Source organism: Eleginops maclovinus, chromosome 3, assembly GCF_036324505.1.
Source record: "Eleginops maclovinus isolate JMC-PN-2008 ecotype Puerto Natales chromosome 3, JC_Emac_rtc_rv5, whole genome shotgun sequence".
Lineage (NCBI taxonomy): Eukaryota > Metazoa > Chordata > Actinopteri > Perciformes > Eleginopidae > Eleginops > Eleginops maclovinus.
Genome location: NC_086351.1, coordinates 26,787,553 through 26,801,742, shown reverse-complemented (window position 1 = coordinate 26,801,742; position 14,190 = coordinate 26,787,553). Strand labels below are relative to the sequence as shown.

Below are 14,190 nucleotides of genomic sequence, written 5' to 3'. Positions count from 1 at the left end.
CAGATTTCCACCTCGGCCAGGGAGACCTCCAGCGCTTGTCAGCTTCTGTAAGCAGTGTTAGAAGAGAGGAATGCAGGGCCACAGGGATGGCTGGCTGCCTGACTGAGCTTGAGTGCCAGGCCACAAGCTTATTGCTTGTGGTAGCATGTGGGTGAGACCCAGCCTATTTGTTGTCAGGGGGCATCACGCTTAGATGCCTTTCTCATAGACTTTCAGGAAGAAAGCTGTTTGTGAGGTTGCAGGAAAAACTTAATTTGTGTACATGTATTCACCACACACACATCTGCACAGTGTCATCTTCAGAGAGACACATTAATCATGTTCATTTACGGGGAGACACTATTTACATTATTTTTACACTATTTACAATATTTCGCTCACTTCTCCAAATGTGGTTTTGGACAAAGTTGAAAATGCAGGAGTATATGCAGAAGAAAGGGGGAGCAAAAGGTTATCCAGAGTGACGGGGGGGTTTTGCTCTGTGTTCTTTCTGTTCATCTGACCGGCCGCTGAGGAGACAGAGTGTCCCGTCTGGTGCAGGCACAGGAAGTTTACATTTGGAAAGGTATCAGGTTTTTAAAAACAAAGGATGTGTTTTCCGTTTGCTGCATATCTCTCCACTGAGATTCTCCTGCTTCAGAGTTGCAAATGTTTTCACCCGGGATGCTGGGAGGGTGTTTCTAATTTCCTCTTCTCTATCTCTGGGTGATATCCTGTGTGTCCTGGATTGCTTAGTGTGTGTGCTCATGTGTGTATACGAAAAAGAGTTAGCACTACAGAGAATGAGGGAAAAAATGTCTGTGCAAGTTTTATATGCAAGTCTGTTTGTGCTTCACATGTCGGCCCCTCCACAGAGAGAGATCTTGGCCTACAGTTTGTGCTGTGCTGAGGCCTGCACAGTTTGGGCCTCCAAGCTCCTCTTCCCTGTAGAGATATGAAAACAATATGTCTTTACAGCGGATCTGACCACAGCACAGCACCACAGGACAAATGTCAGACACGGCTTTACTGCTGGTCTAAGATAGATGACTCACAGACGTTGTAATTAATGCGGTCAGATGAATGTAGCAACCCAGCTGTCTTGCTCTAACTGCTTTTTAGAAGAGAAGACACCTTGCATATATCTTGGTCATACAACATTCAAAAAATAGTTGAATATAGTTGAATAGTGTTGATCTGTTTAAGCACTGAGAGTAGTCTTGTGTAGTTTCTTTCTTTCAGACAAGGCATGTCTTACTACCTTTTCTGCAATCTCATTTCATGTTTGAAACATTTAATAGTACTTCTAAGAATGACGCTGTGAGAGTAATGCACTCTGGGCTGAAGCTGCTCTTCAGGGTAGACAGGCTGTCCTCCGTCTTCCTCACTGTTCTGTCATTTACTGGCGAGGCAGACAGCTCCTAAGAGCCTCCTGTGGTTATATAGGCCATTTCCACATGGCCCCAGCCTTTTAAAGCCTAAGTGTGTTTGGTCCTCAGCTTCCTCTCTATTAGAACCTGCTCTGCTGGAACCAGATAAACCATCTTTACAAAGACTCAAGGGAGATATACTACACAAGGCAGATCATACACTCCCAATGCTTCTCAGCAGAGGAGGAAGCACGGGACGGTTTTTGGGGGTATTAAGACAGGAAGATCTGAAGGGTCCACACATGTGGCTGGATTCTTTACTCTAGCTGATGGAGTGCCGAAGTAATCAAGAATAAAACTGAGCAGAACTTTCTTCAGAAAATGGAACAATCCCATATTTAGAGCTCTGTGATGTGACGCCAGACAGGGATGAGAAGGAACCAATAGACAAAGAAAAAAAATGTCTTCAGGCATCTTACCGTTTAATCAAGAAAAAAAAGTTCTATTTTTTTCTTTGCCTGTCTCGTTTCTAGAAGTATTTATTTACTTCTGACAGCATAAGCTGGATTCCTGATCCAGAATCCAGATTGAATTAGCGTCACTGTGATTGTAGATCAAAGTGTAAGAAGAGCCATGTTCATTGAAAGGCCTAAGAGGAAGGGATCAAGGCTTAAGTCTCTGGATAAGCAGTGGTCACCTACTAAATAACCCTGCTGTCCATCAAGAAACCCGGCCGTCTCACTTTCTGGGCCTGTGGGGTTTTTTCAGGTTTCAACGGAAGAGCACTCGCCTTTTATTCTACATATAGACTCTTTTATTATTTCCAGCTAGTCCCCGTCCCCTAATGGCTGTGTACTGTCAGATCTATCACGCTCATCTCCAAATGAACAAGCCAGGAATGTTTTCTACATACCAGGGATGAATTTATAAAGAGCAGCAATGATTTAAATCAGTCCAGCATAAGCAATCTCTGCTCCATCTCTTACTCTATGTGAAACAGAAGTATCCTGCTGTTTAAATCATGTTAAACAGGGAGTCTCCCATCAGCCCAGCTTTTGGACAACTGTCCTTGATATTACACCAAACTAGAAGAATGAATATAATGGATGCAACACCCAGCAGCAGAATTCAAACCGTATAGCTACAGCTGTGTGGTGTAACTGAGTTCATTGCTGTTGCAGGTGCCATCCTTCAGAGGAAGTGGTAACAGCACCAAGTCTCTGCAAGTATATTAAAACGTGACAGGGACTCTCTCAAAGCAGCACTTGTTTGAAGAAAGAAAAGACGGGAGAAGTTAATTCTGCAGGGTCTTGTTTTTTTTTTTTTTACATTTTCTTCAATCTATTCTCTTCTGAATGTCTGATAACGGTTGTTGCAGCTGGTGATATGATCGGGATGTTGTGTGTGTTTACATTTTCAGTATGTGAACCTGCACACACACGTGTGCTTTGGTAAATGTATAAGGGTTATTTGAGCTTGTTTTCACAGTAAAAGCTGCCACGTGCAGCGTCATAAGGAGTTGATTGGCTTCAAACTTTCTTTTTTTTACGGAGATTTCCTGGTCAAAATTGGAAAGGTTTCCGTTGTTTTTGATGTATATTAATAGAGTGATACAACCTGCCCTGAATACACACAAAGACACACACTCATGTCCCTCAGTGTTTTTTCCTGGATTACTCTGTTATTAGAGCAGAAGGTAACTGAACTGCAGTCCCAGGCTGCCTGCAGTTAACTCGATTGTTATGTTTAAGATTTCATTTCACTGGGACAGGACATGATGTCATTGGCCAAAACATAAGAACAATTATGACTCTTTGACTCCTCTTTTCCCCAGTGAGCTTTCTACAATGACATACTGTATGATAACACCTACCAATGTTAAACTTCAGTAGGCTTCAACGTGAACCTGAATCTGTATTCTTTCACTTGTTATTATTTAGAGTCTCCCTTATGTGGGGAGTAATGTAATGTTATGATATTCCACACTGCAATTATACCTCTGGCTTTCAAATGATTTGTGTCCATTCCTGTTCTCACACTGTGTGCACAATTATTAGGCAAGCGAGTATTTTGACCACTTCGTTATTTTATGCATATTTTCAACTCCATATATGAACCTGAATGCGTTTTGGATCTAAGCATATCAGATGATGTGTGGGAGGGTGTGGCCTAAGGAGATCAACACCCTATATCAAGGTGTGCACAATTGTTAAGCAGCTCCTTTTCCTCAGGCTAATTGGGCCAAAAAACAGAGATTTAACTGACTTTAACTCGCAGGGATGCAGCACCCTTGAAATTGCTAAGAAATTGGGTGATCACAGAACCTTCAAACATTTTGTTGCAAATAGTCAATAGGCTTGGGACTGTCATTTTCAGGGGTTTTACACTTTTTTTTAAAATGTCAGTAATATTCAATATTTTCAGTTTCTTGCACATGGAAAATCCAAACACTTTTTGACTATCTTTAAAGTATGTAATTCACTCTGCTAACTTCATGAGTCACTTGTGGGTAACACAGTGCAAATGTGTCTCTTTTCCTCCCTAGCGTTGAGTTTTAGGTGGCATACCTGTCTGTTTCCTGTCCTGTCACTTTGAGCATGCTTTCTCTCTTTTACACACACAAACACTGACCTGGCATGTCCATCAGCTCACAGTAGGGTGACATTGTCACACACGCTAACTGCTTCCAGTGCTCTGTTTATTGGCCTGTTATAGAGCTGTTTAACAAGTGTGTGGAAAACCAAACATGACCCTGCACAACCTCCACTGAACTTTTACACCTGAAACTGTGACATGAAACACACACTCTCTCCCTTTCTGCTTGGACCTGTTAGTACAGAGATTTTCCTTTCCTGCCACCGTTCACAAACACTGGGTTTCCCTCTGCTTCCACCAGCTCTTCTCTCAGCCCTCCTTCAGGGTTTCCTTTTTTCCCCTTGCTCCAGTCATAGCATCTCTCTTCACAGAATTTCCATCCTGAATCAATGAATGGTGATGGTAAGAGACCTGGACACCAGCAGCCGGGCCTCAACAGTGTCAGGGACAGAGCCTGGTATTGGTACTAGTAATGAAATTGGTCAGAGAGATGAGCTGTCAGTGGTTTTGGCAGGGCTCAGAGCAGTGATGTGTATGGGATATTCTGGCCTCAGACTATTTCTCTCTTTGGATCTGTCAGCACAGTGCCAGTGCTCCCCCCTCTTGCCCTTTGTTACCCCTTTGTCTCCCTGTGTTGGTGTGTTTGCGTCACAGCTCTAACATGAGACCTCAGAGGGGAGCCTTGAGGATGTTAACCAGGGTGACTTTCTGTCAGCACAATCCCAGGAATAGGGTGGAGTGAGTTCATGTTCGCCTTCTGCGTTGAGACAACCAGAGAACCAAGGATTGGCATTTACAATCATAAGACAATATATTTGACGTTAATTTGAGTACATCTTAGCATACCTTGTTCTTAATGGAGGTTTGATATTCTGCCTTTACGTTACCGAATGTTTCCTGTGCCTGGGAAGGTAGAGGATTTCCATGGCAAAGGATTACTTTTCCTGAACACAAATCCATTAGGGTGGAAACCATTAACATTTCTGCTTCGTCATGCAGTGTTCACAAAGGACCAGACTTTTATTTCACTTATTTCATATCTTTCCTACACACCAGGATGAGATCTTTCCTCTTCCAGGGACATTTCTTTTGGTCCTATTTTGTCTGCTTTTCTGATAGCAGGATACATCCTCCTCTCACACAAGGTTGCCATGGTTCATGGAACTAACTGTTCTAAAGCATCCTGAGTACTTAGTATCTCTTCATCACTCGTCATTTTTGCTAGTCTCTCATGAATTCTCACACAATATGGCAAATTCACTGTTGTTTGTCTCTACTCTGTGGAGCTCAACTTCTTCGTTTAATAGAAAATCAAATGTTTCTTTTTCCCCTGCCCTCAGATGCACTTCCATTATAAATCACAACATGTTTGTTGCTCTCTTTTTGTGGCTTTTATTAGCTATAATTAAAGAAAAAAATAAAGATTGTTGTTCTATCACCCAAATTTAGGACTGACAGGCCCTTTTCTTTTCCATGAAATAGTCAGGCCCTTTCAAGCATTTTGAGCCGTTTTGCCTGAATGTAAACATCCAGAACAGCTATCTCCATGCCCAGTGAATGCCATTCAACTCTTTCTTCTTCATCTGTGAGATGTTATCTGATTATTGTCAGAGTTTCACTGATGTGGCACATCTGTAGCTACCATACGCATGACATCATCTTGGGTTTTGCGTTGCCATGGGGAGCAACAGAAAAGCAATATAAAGTTCTTATCAACCACCAATAAGTGGAATTACATTATGTTTTATTGTACACACTTCAGCTAAAAACTATATTGTCCGTTGGTACAGTCGGTGCCACATTGTGTAGCTCTGATATATTACAAGGGAGGTAATCATCTTTTTGATAAATAAATCCCTCATTCCTTTGTTAAGCTTTTCCAAAAAGAAAAACTTGGCTGGCATAAAGTTTGTTGCACAACTACCTGACCCTTTCTGAATAGTAATTTTAAACTAAATGTACTTTATATGTAATTTTCCAACTATTGCCAATTAAAAAGTTCAAAAGCGTTGTCTTCTCAAACCCTTTCCTTTAGTGTTTAGCCGGGGTCAGCTTTCATCAGTTTTGATATGTAGTGACAGATGGAGTCACCCATCCTACAGAGACTAGTTCAGATACATCCGGCGGCATGTAGTTAGAACTGTAGTGTGCGGCCCTGGCCGTGGCGCAACTGGCTGGGGCACCTGCACCGTACGCCGGCGACCTGGGTTCGATTCCCGACCTGTGGTCCTTTCCGGATCCCACCCTGACTCTCTCTCCCACTTTTCTGTCACTCTCCACTGTCCTATCCGATTAAATGCAAAAAGCCCCCAAAAAATAACTTTAAAAAACAGAACTGGTGCGTGTGTGTGTGCTCTGTAAGGACCCATTTAAAACTGTAAGAAAGTATACATGTAAGGGTTTGTTTCTATATGTTTTATTTTAAATTAGTTTGTATAATTTTCTATTAAAGTATGAAGTAGCCTTTCCATAGACATTATACTACATGCAGATGTATACAACTGTTGATTAGTAAATTATTAAACTGTCAATTATACTGTAGTACTTTTTGAAAATATTGTAATATGTAAATAAGTTATTAAATAAAAATACAATATATTTTCTGGTTTCAGTTTAAGCCACTTGTTTTTTTGGCACTCGTCGAGACATTTTATATAATTTCACTGGGCTCAGTTGTGACATACTTAGGGAAAAAAGGTTTTACAGTATACATAGAAAGGGCCTTACACTAAATACATCATTAACTGCCACTCCCACGTTTTTAGCAAAATCAAAAATCATTTTGATGATGGAGGCATTGTCCGAGCAGAAGAAGGAGTAATGTGCAATAGTGTGACTGAAGCAAGCGGTCCAGCAGGGGAGCATTATCCTGCGGCAGTGAGCTCAAGGTGCAGGGCGGAGTCACAGCGTTACAGCCAGCAGGTTCCGTGTGTCTGCCTGCTTTACAGCTTAACCCCGCTAAGATCTGCAGCAGACCAGGCAGTGTCAATGGATTTTCTTCCTGCGTGCCGGCTCTTAAAAAGGCCCATGCCTGATGTGTCAGTGTGCAAAAGTGTTCCGATTTCAAACCCCTCTTTGAAGAGTAATCAAAAGAGGAAGCAGCGTGAGATGAGAGTGTAACCATATCTCTCGCTCTTTCTCTCTTATACTCCTTTTCTCTGTTTCTCATTCACTCTATCACGCTTTTTTTATTTTCTGACATTCTTGCCCTCCCATTAAAGCAGGAGGAACCAGCCTCCATATACAGGCGGAGGCTTCAGAGGCGTTCCAACATTTCTGCGTGTGATATTAGCAAAAGGCGGCATATTTCTCTGCAAACATCAGTGGAGGGTGTGCGTCTGTTCATTGTGTGTGTGTGTGTACCAAACACAAATTACAGTGTAGCAGCTCATTAAACTGAGCAGCTCTCTGACTGACACACACACACACACACACACACAGTATCTGGCAGCACCTGCTGTCTGCCCTGTTCTCCTCTTCTTTCTGGCTCTTTTAAATCAGCGCAGTGGAAAAAGACACCGCCCTCACACTCACTGGCTAATGCTACTGGTAACTGACCCAGTGGCTTGTACATTTTCTTGATTTTTTGGGGTGAACAAAGATATGTGTGAGATAATGCAGCTGGAATTGGTCTCAAACCCTTTGAAAAAAAGATTTAAAGTTAGAGAAGGAGAGTTGTTCAGGCTCTCCATCATGAAGACACAGTCAGTGAGGTTTGGTGCAGAGCAGGGTGGGACTCACTCTCTGACTCATGTTGAGTCCTATCATCGTCTTAAGGACAGAATGTTTACAACCCTGCTTTATGCACATTCAGAAGAAATTATGGGGTCATCTCTGAACACAGCTGATGAAGAGAGCCTCTTCATACAATAGGGCGCCCCAATCCCCAAAGCCAAACGCCTGCTGACAGTACGGACAGAGAACCGTGACCTGAGGCAAGGCCAGAAAGCGAGATTTAATATTAAGGAGACATGTTCTAAAAGTATCCATCAAGGGCATGAGTAGCTCACTAAAAATGATTTAGACTTTATGACTTCCTTATTTCTCTCTCCTCTCCAGTTGGAGCTGCAGTCATGCTGTGTGTTCCTGCCTACGGACAGCCTGCCTTCCCCGAGCACCATCATCTGCGGGGACATTCCCAGCACCGTCCGCAGCTGGTACCACAGCCAGTCCTCCATGCCCGGGACCCTGGTGGTCTGCCTGCCACAGATCAGTGTGCTCAGTGCCGGGCACAAGTACATGGAGCCGCTGCAGGAGCTCCCCTTTGTGGTCGCCAAGCCCGTCTTGGAGGAAGGTAGGTCTGCACACCGTATCTAAGGAAATCTCTACGTACTTTAATCAGGATGAATGAAATACTGGGAGATTAACATCCACCCAGTTTCACAGTGAGGACTCCAAATTTAAAAACAGCAATTATTTGAACGTTTTAAATGAGAACACCAAATGTTAAACTTCAGAAAACAATGATGAGGAGTCTTTGAAAATAGATTTTAATTATTAACTAATTAAAAAAAATAATGCCAATATTCTACATAATGCAAATGGATCATCATTAAGGACTTTTCAACAAACCCGAGCAAACCTTTGACCCTCTACTCATTAACCATGACAAAAGACAAACAAACTTAAGGAGAGATAGGTCCTGCACATGTGGTCTGCACACCTGGCAGAGTGGACATAAGCAACACTCTTTTCTCCATACGAAAAGTGTCTTTTTTTCTCTCAGAGCTTCAATGACTGCAGCATTGGGCAAATGGATTTTAGAAACAGGACAAAGTAAAACGCTGGCAAAAACGGTGACATCTGCAACTTTTTCAATCCTGCCGTAAAATGAACAATCCTTGCTTTTAGTAATTCATTCCTACCTTTGAAAAGGTCTCCTCTCATTTCCAACGCTCTGGATCAAAGCGTCACTGCATGGGAAATGTGCTCCCAAACAAGTTCCCCCTCTCTGTTGTTCTACCAGGGTTGGCAAGATTACAAATCCTGTGACAGACCCACACATTTTTTACAGTTTGTCTCAGTGGGATCTTCATCCTTTGAAACTACTCCTTAGTCAATCTTTTATGTGTTTCATGAAGCTTTCTGGCCCACTGTGCAGTATTTGGTTTTGATTTCAAAGGTGAGAGGACTTGTTTGATCAGGAAAAACATTGACTCATCCTTCTGATGTTTAAATCCATTGCAAAACTCTCTACAAATCCAGCCTGCATTCTATTTGTCTTCCTCTTAATTTCACAATTGCTAGGCTTGTCCTCTCTGCTTTCCCTTCACATGACATTTCTCTCATCCTCCCTCTTCCTCTCAATCTCTGCCAAAGTCTGCGTGGTGCAATTTCCATCCTCTCTCTCCTAATGCTTTATTCCTTTCCCAAATGTTTTATGCATCCTTCTTTTTCTGTCACTCATGTCTTCCACCAGGTGATGCCTTCCCTTGGACGGTTAGCCTGAGTCAGTTCAGTGTGTACACGTTGCTGGGCCAGCAGCGGAGCGTGAGCCTGTTGGAGCCAATGGGCTGTACCTCCACACTCGCTGTCACATCCCATAAGCTGCATAGCTATTCGGAAGGCAGACACTCCTTTATAGTCTGTCTCCATGTTGATCTCCAACCCGTCCTTGTCAAGTGCTGTAACCCTCAGGTCAGTGTGACTGAATCTCAGACTCATTGGATTGTTTATTTCAACAAATATTCCTCTTGTCAAATGTCCTGAAATATGAACCTGTCTGATTCTCTGATATAGATTGACTCCAATGAAGAAAATGCTTAATCTTCTTTGTATAATTGTCATCAGAATAGAAGCATGACAAAAGAGTGTGGCCTTGTTTGCTTTGGTCAAATATATTGAGGTCTGAGTGGAGGAGAGGGGGGGATTTGTTTTTATTTTTCAGGATGAATCAGGACAGATTGGAAGTGGAACACGTCTGTCTCCTGGTTAGGTCTCTGTGTTTTTCTCATTGAGTTATTACAGCGCTATAATCACATCTACATGTACCATTACACATATTTTGTTTTTTGGGATTGAATTAGCTGTATTGAATTAGGTTCCTCTGTAAACACTTAATTGGAGCGGCCTTTTTAGTGGTCCAACTGTTAAATGTCTCCGACCACAGAGATGAGCTGTGGTGATATTGAGGAGAATTGGAACCAGAAACAAATGGAAGGCCTTAAATTGGTGGTGGTGAAAACTTTCCCAGCGTTGAGGAGAGCAACTGGTTTATTGAGGGAAAGTTTCTTGTCTTTCTTTTCTCTTCTCGCTTTCAAATTTAGTGCCTGAGTCTGGCAAAGCTGGGAGGACTTTTTGTGATTATATGATGAGTCATTATTAGTTTTTGGGTCCAATAAAAACCTCTCTTCTCTCTCATTGCAGTCCTTCTGCTTTCTCTTCCCATCTGTTCTCCTCTCTTTTTTCACTCTTCAGTGTACATTTCTGACCCGTGGGGGGTTATAAGCTCATACTGTACCCTTTCAAGTCGTGTAGCAGCTCTTTAAGAACTGCTGCCAGAGCAATCCCTCCACTGCAGAACAAAAGAGACCTCACAATACTTACTTCTCTTTCTAATTAGCATTTCCATTTGTGGGAATGTATGTGGGGATGTCGGAGCGCTGCACAGTCGCCTCGCACTAAGAACCACTCAGACAGTTAGATGAGAACAGTGACGGGTGGGGTGTTGGGGTAGTAACATCCAGCATTTGGAAAACAATCAGTTATTATCACACTCATTTTGAGACAGTAATACATTTAAAGGCAACAACGAGAGGGGCCTTCTCCTGGTATCTACATTTATGTGACGTTAAATAACATTTTCCATAATCTGGCAAAAATAAACAGTACTTCGAAATTGGGGTTAAATAGTTTTAACATTAGTGTCTATCTTTTTCAATTTTTCAAAAATACAGTAGGCTTTGGAAGGGTGAGTAAACCATTAAGAATAAATACAAAGACACAGTTGCACACACACACACACACACACACACACACACACACACACACACACACACACACACACACACACACACACTCTAATCTGAGTTTGTGTCTCCCTTGTTAATGATTCATGAGTGTCACAAGGAGGGGGGGTAATCGCTGCACTCTTACTTTAGCAGGACCACCTTGTATTTAGCAGACACACACACATCACCGGCACCATGCGCTTTGCACATATGCACTCGTATATATGTACACATGTACTCAGCTACTACACAACCCCAACAATATGTCACTTTTGTGAAGTTTTTGTATAAACTGTGCTTAGATAAAGGAACCGGAACACTCACCACTTGCATGCTCTCCCATCTCTCATCTGTGTGACTTTATGAATGACTGTGGAAGCCTCTGTTCAGTCTTTAGTTTGTACTGCTGCAGTGTGTGTGTGTGTGTGTGTGTGTGTGTGTGTGTGTGTGTGTGTGTGTGTGTGTGTGTGTGTGTGTGTGTGTGTGTGTGTGTGTGTGTGTGTGTGTGTGTGTGTGTGTGTGTGTGTGTGTGTGTGTGTGTGTGTGTGTGTGTGTGTGTGCTTGTCAGCTGAAATGGACCCTCTAACAGTATGGATGACAGGACCAAGGCAACCTCCCTCACCTCTGTTGGGCCTTCTTCACTTCCTCCACATGCTGCTGCCTGCAGTAGGCCGTGTTGTCCTTGGTTGGTCTTCCAGACTCTCAGAGAGGGGGTGTGGAGCCGTAGCTCTGCTGACGGCAGTGCAGTTGGTTCGGGTATGGCAGACAGCTGTTGGCCCTGTCCCTGGAAGGCTGCTGGATCGGCGTTAGCAGCTCTTCCTGGACATGTTTGAAATGGCCCAGCTGTAATGTATTGTGCTGCTTTTCATTTGATTTATGCTTATTTATGGAAGGCCTCCCTGTAACGTGTGTGCTCACAGGCGTGCATGTGTGTGAGTGATCAAAATGTGTTTGGAGTAGAGAAAGCTATTTTGTGTGTGCGGTCATGTGTCTGTGCACCTTTACTTTGGAGGGACCCTCAGTGGTGGGGGCTGGGGGTTCAGTTGGCTGCCGAAGCGAAGCATTTGAAATCCAAAAATTAGCTCACAGTGAAAGAGTGCCGCTTTTCTCCCTTTCTCTCCCTCTCTCCTCTCCTCTAACAGGGAGTGAATGCATGAATAACTGAAAGCATCACATCACATTCCCCTGCCTTCCCCTCATGTTTTCCACTCTTGTTTTTGGCTTTGTTGTTATTTAAAAGTCAGGCCTCTTCTCATGTGAGCACATGATAAATAGTTGAGAACACTTGACGGCAGGCCTTCAGTTTTTCCTAACCGTGGTGAGTTTTTCAGGGAAATTGATGACACAACTTAACTTTCCTCTGTGGGTGTTTCTTGGGAGTTTTGTTGTTATGGATGTGTACAGTGAAACCCATGTAAGACCATTCTGTGGCCTGCAGATGGTTACACATTGAATAAAATCATGAACACATAGCTTTACATCACTTTTGTGAGATGAGGGCTCTTGAAATGACAATACTAGAGTGTAAAGCTGAACAGTGAGATGAGTGGGAATGGATAGTGGTCCATTACTGGCTAATGTACCCACCTCCTCTCTTTCCTCTCCTCTCAACTATAACTAAGTTAAGTGTCACATAGCTACAGAGCTGCCAAGCCAAATTGTGGTAATGGCATCAGAAGTAAGAAGTACATGAGAATTCCCCAGTACAACTTTTGAGTCAGACCTTGGAAAAACATAGACTTGAATCTGCTTTCAAATATCACAACTTGTGATGTTTCAGACTATCTTTCAAAGCCCTCAATGGGCACAGTTAACTGTATGTATTCAAATTGTATTTATGGGGTCAGATCAGTCTCATAATACACGAATGCACACGGAAAGATTCACACTTGTATTTCATGATCCACACAAATGTTTTTTCAATGCACACACAAATGTGTTCCGTTTCATATACATGTAAAGAAAATCCAAATACAGAAAAAAGTTTTACATGTGTATTTTTGATCCACACATATTTGTTTTCCGTGTCAAACCGCTGAACCTGCAAACACAAACCGCTTTCTGTGCATGGAGCGCTGTGCATTCCTGTGTGGGTTTTTTGAGAGTCCTCTGACGATCACCCGATTCGTACTTGTAATGTTTTCTATCTATAGACAATCAGATGTCTCCTCCATTCTAAGCCAAGATTTTATTTACATGTATATGAAACGGAACACATTTGTGTGTGCATAGAAAATACAAGTGTGAATGCTTTTGCGGATCATGAAATGCTAGTGTGAATCCTTCTGTGTGCATTCCTGTATTATGAGACTGATTTGACCCCATATGTATTCAGCAGTGTTACCAGTGCTGTGGCTAACTGTTTGGGTATAGTGAGAAAGAGCTTTCTATACTGCCGAGTTCTCAGATAAGAAACCAATAGATTGTCATGGGCATGTGCATTAAAGTTTTTCCTGATGTTAGACTGCATTTGTTTTTCCGTATATTAACATTGAGTGTTTCTTCTCTGCCTCTGTCACTGTCAAGGTTCAGCTATTGTACGAGCTCCTCCTCAGCTGGAACTCCACATGGGCTCGCCTCCAGAAACAAGGCATCCTGCGGCAGGCATCGAGTGTCCTAGAACCCCCTGCTGGTGCTGTTCCTTCTTCCCCCGTGCGCAGCAGTGCTGGCACCGCCCTGCCAGACACCAGCACCTGCAGCCCGTCTGCAGACTTTGGCTCTCCCACTGAGGTTTGTTTGTTTTCATGAAATGTGAGATTCATGAATCACAAATCTATGTTGCACAATCCTCTCCTCATCATTTTTCCAAACAATTTGTTTTACTATTGCACATAAATAGTTCAGTACTTCATTCATTCAGTTAGTTTTTCACCTGGTATTTATTTATTTATTATCTACGTTAACGTATTTGTGTCCCTTTTCCCTTTCTTTCACGTGGTGCTACCTGATTAATTAGTCCAGTTGACCCCACCCGACGCCCAACTCTGAGCTTTTTGTTTTAGCTGTTGTTGTTTACATTATGCTGTGGCTGATTCCTGAATTTGACCGAAATTGAAGTAGTTTTATTGTCATGAGTTGTTGAGTTATCTTTCAAACATGCAAAATGTCTTTAAAAATCAGTTTTGTCTGGAAAGGATTTTCAAAGCTGGAAAAATCTGGAAAATCTTTTTCTTACAGATACTCCAGACAGGCTGGGAGCTCTGTTTGATTGTGTAAGCTGGGGCTTGATTGAGTATAAACCTGCCTCTTAATTTAGGGAAAACAATAATCTGTATTTACATTTCTCGGTCGGATAA

At 42.5% G+C, this 14,190-nt stretch overlaps 1 protein-coding gene across 6 annotated transcripts in view; it reads left to right on the top strand.

Moving 5' to 3' along the window:
* LOC134861661 (intermembrane lipid transfer protein VPS13B-like) overlaps positions 1-14,190 on the top strand; it is a 325,581-nt gene that overhangs the window by 144,600 nt on the left and 166,791 nt on the right. For all 6 annotated transcript variants that reach the window (XM_063879045.1, XM_063879048.1, XM_063879049.1 and 3 more), the window contains exons 23-25: positions 8,004-8,238; positions 9,364-9,581; positions 13,421-13,624. In XM_063879045.1, the coding sequence (XP_063735115.1) occupies positions 8,004-8,238; positions 9,364-9,581; positions 13,421-13,624 (657 nt within the window). The remainder of the gene's footprint in view (positions 1-8,003; positions 8,239-9,363; positions 9,582-13,420; positions 13,625-14,190) is intronic.